The sequence below is a fragment of the Peromyscus leucopus genome, chromosome 7 (genome assembly GCF_004664715.2).
Source record: "Peromyscus leucopus breed LL Stock chromosome 7, UCI_PerLeu_2.1, whole genome shotgun sequence".
NCBI classification, from domain to species: Eukaryota; Metazoa; Chordata; class Mammalia; order Rodentia; family Cricetidae; genus Peromyscus; species Peromyscus leucopus.
Window position 1 is genome coordinate 37,103,360 of NC_051069.1, and position 8,506 is coordinate 37,111,865.

The following is an 8,506-nucleotide window of genomic DNA, read 5'->3' on the forward strand; positions in this document are numbered from 1 at the left end:
AAACTGTGCTCAGTCCCCAAGAAGGAGCTCACTGGAAATGCCTCTGAGAAGCACCCTCATGTCTGCCTTCGCCCCTGAACTTCCCAACCATAAGATTTGCTGGGAACCTGAGATATCCCAGACTTCCAAATATCCCAGACTTTTAGCATGATAAGCACTAGAACTTTTTAAGGAGGAAAGATGGAAAAGTTGGAAAACAGGAGTCGCATGTAGACTCTTAGGCTCAAACCTCCTCCTTTCCTAGTCTCAAACTGGAGAGTTTTCCACCATTGGAATAAGCTATGCAGGAAACCATGTTACATGATCCTTCTCTGGAAGCCTTTGAATTCTGAGTCACCATTTCTGAATTCTAGGATGAGCAGACATTTTCTACTTGTTATATAGAGAAAAGTTTCTGAAGGACCAGAAAACTACATCTCACACACTTGCACACAGAGAAGATAAGATAAGGGAGGGAAGTTATCTGACTCAGCTGCAGCTAGACAGCTGGGCAGCCTGTACTTCCAACATTATCATACATGCAGTTTCTCAAAAGTAAATAGAAAAGGGCATTTCCTCCTTGTGCCAATGTTGGAGATTTCTTCCTGTTCTCCAACTTTATAAAGAGAGTGAGTGGCCATCCTTTACAGTACCTCAAGCCACTGTCCGTCATCCAACATGAATCCTGCGACAAAAATCAGCACACTGCTCATCGTGACCTTATCTCTTCTCTGCTCCGTGGAGAGTAAGTTTGCAACATGGGGAGGGGAGGGAGGTCTTAGGGGTGCTATTTTCTAAACCACTGTCCTCCAGTCTCACTCAGGATTTGCAGCTCAAACCTAAAGACGGAGGTTCTGGACATTAGAGAGATTATGGGATATACTAATCAAGAAGAGAACAGAGGAACCACAGAGAAACAAGACAGCAATGTTCAGACCTCCAGTTTTTGAGTTTTCATTCCTGGGTTCCCATTTCATTTCCCTTTTCTTGGAACACGTTATGCTGCATTCTACACATCACTCTCCTCCTTCCCCTTTCTTGTCTCTCGTTACTTCTTCTCCATGTATTTTGCAGGTGTTAGGTCAGCAGGAACCTTTATTTACCTGATTCACTGTGGGCTCTTCAAAGCTCAATACTACTCACACAGATCCCCTTCTGCTTCCAAAGCTCCAATTACAATTTATAGCTGAAAACAGCGAGCTTCACTCCTCAGGCAAATCTCTCTGTTGATCCTCCATTTCACACCAGTGAATGCACACTCTGCTTGAAAGTCAGCCTTGACACATAGTTCTCCCTCATGACTTAATGAAAATCAATGTCTAATTCCTATTCATCTTACTTATTAAATGTACTGGAAGTACAATGGTGTTTCTATTTTGTCCCCCTTTCAATACTAAGAACTGCTAAAACATAAAATATTAGAGAAAATGAAGGATTATTCTTTTACCAATTTGGGAAAGATCTTTCTAACTATAACTCAAAAACCTAGAGCTCTTAGAAGAAAGACCAGATGAATTGGAAAGAGAGCAAGGAGGACATATAGGAGGTCTTGAAGGTAGGAAAAGGAAGGGAGAAGTGATGTAGTTATATAATAATGTCAAAAAATAAAAATAATATAAAGAAAGAAAGAAAAAAATTAAAATTCCTCATAGTAAAAAGCAAAAAGTCAATTCGTGTTGTAGAAAAATGGCTAATGTCCCTAATATATGATGACCTCCAATAAAAGAATTTAAAAATACACTAATAATCTAACAGAAAAGTAAGTTAAAGAATTAAAAGTTCACCATACAGTAAATACAAATGGCTATTAAATATACAAAATTGTGCTCAGCCTCACTCCTTATGTAGTAAGAGAAGTACGTATTAAATGATCCTATTGTCAACAGTAGAAACTACCATGTCCTAGTTACAGTGAGATAAAATACCTAAAAATTGATAACAAGAGTATCCATAGTTTCTTTTCCTTTAAAGTGCAAATCTATCAAAACAATAATTTATTTTTATCCAGAAATTCTGCTTATATGAAATTATCTTACAGATATAATCACATTCAAATGAAATTACATAACAACCTCCTTATATTATAATGAATAGTGTTCAGGGTTATTTCCTGTAGCAAGTAATATCAAAAAAGTATAAACAAATGTACATAAGGAATTGATTAATTAAAGCATGCTACAAAGCTGCAATAGAATATTTTACTTATATCATACATTGTTAAAAGGAAATCAAGATGCAGATTATGTACCATGTATGGCCCTCTCACTGTATTATAAAAGGCAACTCACTCCAAGTCTGCTCCTGATACCAAAAGCCATGAATGTTCAAGTCCCTGATATAAAATTTTGTAACATGTTTGCCCCTCACCTGTGCACATCTTCTTGTATGCTTTAAGTCATCATTACTTATAAGTGGAAAAACTCTTGGTTCATACAAAGACAATTAGACTTGTCATTAGGGATTACTAGCAACATTTGTAAAGGCAGTTTTAATAGAACAGAGAGAGTGAAATATAGAAGACAGATGTTGCAAAATTGTCTTCGAAATTGGATGTAAGTCAATGGCATTCAAGGCCTTCTTGGCTCCATATAGATTCTTACTCAATAATCTTGGAATGTGTGAGATGAAAGGTTGAACTAACATATTCCATTTTCTCTCTATCAATATTGCTTAATCCTAAAAGCTAAAGTTGTCATCGTTTCTGATATCCTCTCCATGTCCTACCTCTCTTGCCCTGTTACTACTTGATCACAGATATTCCTGGATCATTTTGCTACTTGGTGACATTCTATGAAAGAAAGAAAGTCAGGCTGAGCTAGGTGGGATCATCAGCAAAGAATGTCACCTCAGCCTGCTCTAAACATTTCACTGTTATTCCAACCTCTATGCCCTCCCTCATAAGATCCTCCAACACAGAGATCCAACCTACATCTCCATATCTCCAATAATCAACTCAAGTCCTGGGCTACAGAAGTCTTGCCTTCTCGGCCCAATGGAATATGTCTGTTGTTATACTCAAATTGCATCATACAATTCATCCAATTGATTTTGTGTGTGTGTGTGTGTGTGTGTGTATAATATACATATATATATATAATTTGATTCTCATTGCTTTTATTTCATCTTCAAATATAAGTAGGTACTAACTAGTTAACAAAAATAACTTCACCATTATTTTAATCCACCCTGTTGCACAAATGGTAGATGGTCTTGTAATAAAAAACCTGGGACCAGATATTGGTATAAATGCTGAAAGATCAGAGATACAAAGGAACAAGCCACTGCCACGTGTCACCTTGCCAACTCCACAAATCCTCTATTTGAATGCCTCTAAGTCCTCAGCCAAAAAGTCTTCAGCTGAAAAGAGAGCTTCGGCCAAAAAGCCTTCAGTTCCTGTCTCCAGACGCCTTATAAACCTTTCTCCACCCAGCCATGTCTCTTCCTTATTAGTGCTAGGATTAAAGGCGTGTGACTCCCAAGTATTGGGATTAAAGGTGTGTGCCACCATTGCCTGGCTCTGTTTCTCTCCTAGACTGAGTCAGTCTCACGTAGTCCAGGGTGGCTTTGAACTCACACAGATCCAGACAGATCTCTGCCTCCCTAGTGCTAGGATTAAAGGTGTGTGCCACCACTGCCTGGCTTCTATGTTTAATCTAGTGGCTTGTTCTGTTCTCTGATCTTCAGGCAAATTTTATTAGGGTACACAATATATCACTACATACCCCCTAGCTTAACTCACAAAGCTAGGTTGAATACTAGCTGATGGAGAAAACAGACAGTATAGTCTGTGTGTAACACTGAAGCCTCTCTTGGATCTTGTAATCACTTGTTTCCATAGCCCTGCAGTTCATCCTAAATATCCTATTCTTTCCTTACTCAACAAATACAGGTCTGATCTGTAATGTCTGTAAGGACTCAAGAAATTCAAAATGTACTAAAGGCCAAGACAGATGCGTTGCAATCCATGGTCAGTCATGCGCTACTAAATCACACTACTCCGGTAAGTAGGGCTGATGCGGACTTCAAAACAAAATGCCTTCAAAAGACTATTACTCCTACTAGTGCCTGGGATAAAGAACTTACCATTATTGAACCTTGCTAAGTGGTAGAGCAATGAGTAAAATGTCGGGAGGAGGGAAAAGAGTACTTTCTAATTCATCATTGAGGGGCTTGGCATCCAGAGTCAGAGTCAATATGGGAGTGTGACCCCAAGGAGCCAGGGAAGGGGATCCAGTGTGAAGGGGTTTTCCTCTTGGCAGTGACTTTTAGGTAGTTGTATTAAGATAATCTCCTCCAGCATGTATAACAAGCTTCTTTATTTTTAGGAGAAAACCATCTGTTCTCAGAACACTTATGTATGAATAACTGCCGTGAAAGCGAGACCCCGAGAGGAAGGAGAATGACTTATGTAATGTGCTGTTCCAAAAACTTGTGTAATGCTTTCTAGACGGAAAAGAGTCTCTTGAAGAAGATCATCTTCTGTTCAAGATCCAAAATTACATGCCAAGCAATATGAAGAACTTGCTTTCCCACACCGTTTCCACACTGGCCTGAGATCCCTGAGATGGCAACAGGGGTTGTGTCTTCGTTTCAGTGAAGGGTTCCTTGACCATACCATTAGACCCTTAAAATCATGACCATTGCAAAATGATACCATGCTTACCATGTTATTTTACTCTTCCAGTTTGCAATTTCTAGCCCTGTGATAGTCTCCCAGGGGCTTTCATTTTAATATCTGGAATCTGTGAATGCTGCTGTGGGTGACAAAAGAGACAATGACAATTTGACTAAGAATCTTATTAATGGAAGATTATTTTGGGATTGTCAGGGTGGATCCTAATCACAAGTACAAATGTCCTTTTAAGAAGAGGCAGGTGGTGAGTTGACTATAGAAGAGGAAATGATTGTATGATGGTGGAAGCAGTAATTGGAGTGATGTCCCTTGAAGATAGATCAAAGGTTCATGAGCCAAGAAATACAGAAGGTCACTAGAAACTGAGAAGGACAATGAAATTAATTTTCTTCAGTGCCATGTTGCTACTTGATTTTATCCCCCATAAGTTTTATTCCTGACTTCAGAGTTCTACAAATTGAATAAATGTGTGTGTTGTTTTAAGCAATTAGGTGTGTAGTCATGTATTATCTCAAAAATAGGAAGTTAAAACAATCCTAATAAGTATCTAGGAATTAAAAGAATCAGTAATCCTGACCTACTCAATGGGGCAATATGGAATTCTTTGTTTCAGACTTAGAGTAACCTGAAAGAAGAAAGGCGTCTTAGTTTGGGTTTCTTTTCTTGTGAAGAGACACCCTGACCACAGCAACTCTTATAAAGGAAACACAAAACATTTAATTGGAGTGACTTGAATTTTCAGAGGTGTAGTCCATTATCAACATGGTGCAACATGGTGGCATGCAGGCAGACCTGGAGCTGGAGCAGGAGCTGAGAGTCCTTACATCTTGACTCCCAGACAACAGGAAGTGGTCTGACTCACCGTGTATAGCATGAGCATAGGAGACCTCAAGACCACCCCTACAGTGACACACTTCCTCCAACAAGGCCATACCTACTCCAACAAGGCCACACCTCCTAATAGTGCCACTCCTTTTGGGGGTCTTTTTCTTTCAAACTACCACACGAGGATTAACTGCTGTGACTGAATGAAAGGTTAGTCCTTAGCATTCAGCCTCACTACATGCTGCAGGTAATCCTTCAGATATGACTTCAGTGGTAACCTACCACTTTCTAAAGCAATATATGTTCTAGCAGATTAACTTATATTTTCTCATTGGTTCATAAACTGACTGCACCTTTCTAGCTCTCCGGTTGTTAGTTTCTGTGCACATAGTTTTGGTTTGCTTTTATTATGTTAGTGTTTTTATATTCAGGCCCCTAATCTATTGTGGGAAGTCACTCACAATATGCTGTTGAGGGAAAATATCCATTATTATTTTTCTTCATAGAATAAACTTTCCTAATATGCTTTGCTATACAAAGAAGGTTTTGTTTTTTTGTTTTTTTGTTTTTTTTTTTTTTTTTGGTTTTTTCGAGACAGGGTTTCTCTGTGTAGCTTTGCGCCTTTCCTGGAACTCACTTGGTAGCCCAGGCTGGCCTCGAACTCACAGAGATCCACCTGGCTCTGCCTCCCGAGTGCTGGGATTAAAGAAGGTTTTTTTTTTTTTTATTTGTGATATTGTTTTATATTATACTAAAAAATAAAAATTCACTGCTCTCTCTCACACACAAAATTTTGATATCAAAGGTATGAGATTCTCCACACAAATGAATCCTCTGCATCTTCGAAGGACACTGGCAGAATGTCTTACAATTTAACTCAACTCTGACATGAACTGCCAGCTCCTGTTCCTACAGTGAGCTGAGCCACTTCTGCACACAAGTGCATTCTTGTTCACCAGCTCAGTAGTACCCCAACCTCCTTTTGTTGAGAATCTTAACAGAAGATTCGTAATTCGTCGGCTATTTTAATTAAGTCATCAACTGTTGGCAATTAATTCAACCTCCAGTCCCTCTCCTATCTTCCCAGAGGTTGAGGAGGGAAGAAGGAGGCTCAGAGTTCTAACTCTCAATCACACTGATTGGTTCCCCCATGACCAATCCCGATTCTGCAGTTATTTAAGTGATTCCCCCAAAATCACTTCCTCGGTGTGTCTGAAGTCTGTTATGAATAGTGGAAGACACAGAGATGTTTCAGGAGCTGAGAACAGAAGGCCAAATACTATAACACCAGGTGTTCCTGCTATTTTTATCACTTAGGAAATCACAGGGATTTTAGTGCCAGAAGCCATGTGCAAATACAAAATAAACTGCTCTTCAAGTTGTGGTGGGAAACACCCCCATCTTATCCACTGCACACTGGAAATATCATGCAGATAAAACTAAATTTAATATACTTAACCTGAGCAACTTAGCGCAGCAACACAGTGCATTATAGGGTGTCCACCATTTACCTTCTGAGTGTGGTGCTAACTGGGGGGCTATAATTCCCTGCTACTGCTCAGTATTACAAAACAGCATTGACCTTTGTGTCACAGGCCCAGAAAAAAAATATTCAAAATTCAATATTTGAAGTCTACCAAATGGCATCCTCTGACATTGCTAGAAAGTCAAAAAAAAAAAAAGAGCAACGATATATGAGAAACTATTCGTATAGATTTTTTGTTGTATCATGAGACAAGCCATTTCACTTTAGTTGTCTGTTTGTGCTATGGTCTGAAGGTGTCAAAATTCATATGCTGAAACCTAGTTTTCAATATAATAATAGTTGAGGAGGTGACTATGCCTTAAGGGTGGGGGTTCGTGAACAGGAATGGTGACCTTATAAGACAATCCAGAGGAGCTTTCTGCCCTTTCCAGCATGGCATAATTCAGCAAGAAGGCACCACTTGAAAAGAAGGTAAGCAGGGAGAAGCTCTGAAGCCCGACTGTGCCTTGATCTTTGGCTACCCAGTCTCCAGAATTCAAAGCAACAAATGTATGCTGTTTGTATTACATATGCTCTGATGTTCCTGTGACAGCAACCCAAACTGTTTAAGATCATTTCATTTTTGAATGACTACTATACTATTTTATCACTAGGGTTGTGAGGGTTTCTTCTATGTCTGATAAGAAATGCCCACTCACTGTGACATTTGTAAACTGTCTGTCAGTTCCAGGGTTTCTGTGACAACATGCATGATAGAAACTTGAGGGTGAAAAGATTTGCTTTGGCTCCCAGTTTCAGGCTTTGGTCCATGGTCCCTTGGCTCTACTGACCTGGGGACCATCTAAAGCACAGCCTCATGGCAGTATGAGTAATATGGTAGCAGAGATCCATTTACCTCATTCCAGACCAGAAGCAGAGCAAGAGACAGGAAGAGTCATGATTCAAGTTATCCCTTGCTGTGGGATGGTCTGTATGTCAAATCTGTTGCTCTGATTGGTCAATAAATAAAACACTGATTGGCAAGTGGCCAGGCAGGAGGAAATATAGGCGGGACAAGGAGGAGAAGAATTCTGGGAAGTGGAAGGCTGAGTCAGAGAAACTGCCAGCCGCCACCATGACAAGCCGCATGTGAAGACACCAGTAAGCCACAAGCTACGTGGCAAGTTATAGATTTATGGAAATGGATTAATTTAAGCTATAAGAACAGTTAGCAAGAAGCCTGCCACAGCCACACAATTTGTAAGCAATATAAGTCTCTTGTGTTTACTTGGTTGGTTCTGAGCAGCTGTGGGACTGGCGGGTGACAGAGATTTATCCTGACTGTGGGCAAGGCAGGAAAACTCTAGCTACAATCCCCCAGGGACCTGCCCCTACTAACCGAGTCTCCAGAACCTCCTAAATAACACTACCAACAGTATACCTAGGTTTTAAACTATCTGTGTAGGGCATTTCCTATCCAAACCATAACAGTTTCCTTCCTGTCCATTGTTGCTGTCTTCTTAATTACAGGGAGTTGGAGGCCTAACAGATACATTTCCTCTAGGGAGGAATAACTAACATGAAAGGCCTTTTGAAAAAGTCCT

The 8,506-nt window shown here is 39.8% G+C and overlaps 1 protein-coding gene across 1 annotated transcript; it reads left to right on the forward strand.

Annotated features, from left to right (window-relative positions):
- The first annotated feature begins 640 nt into the window (after positions 1-640).
- Pate4 (prostate and testis expressed 4) lies at positions 641-5,078 on the forward strand. Its single transcript, XM_037207629.1, has 3 exons — positions 641-724; positions 3,869-3,979; positions 4,305-5,078. Exons 1-3 carry the CDS (start codon positions 658-660, stop codon positions 4,424-4,426), a joined length of 300 nt encoding a protein of 99 aa, XP_037063524.1. The 5' UTR covers positions 641-657; the 3' UTR covers positions 4,427-5,078.
- The last annotated feature ends 3,428 nt before the right edge of the window (positions 5,079-8,506 follow it).

Bases quoted from the DNA above. Each gene is read 5' to 3' on its own strand.
- Pate4 (XM_037207629.1), top strand. From the start codon at position 658: ATGAATCCTGCGACAAAAATCAGCACACTGCTCATCGTGACCTTATCT. The intron at 725-3,868 runs GTAAGTTTGCAA...CAACAAATACAG, and splicing joins TCTTCTCTGCTCCGTGGAGA to GTCTGATCTGTAATGTCTGT. The intron at 3,980-4,304 runs GTAAGTAGGGCT...CTTTATTTTTAG, and splicing joins TACTAAATCACACTACTCCG to GAGAAAACCATCTGTTCTCA.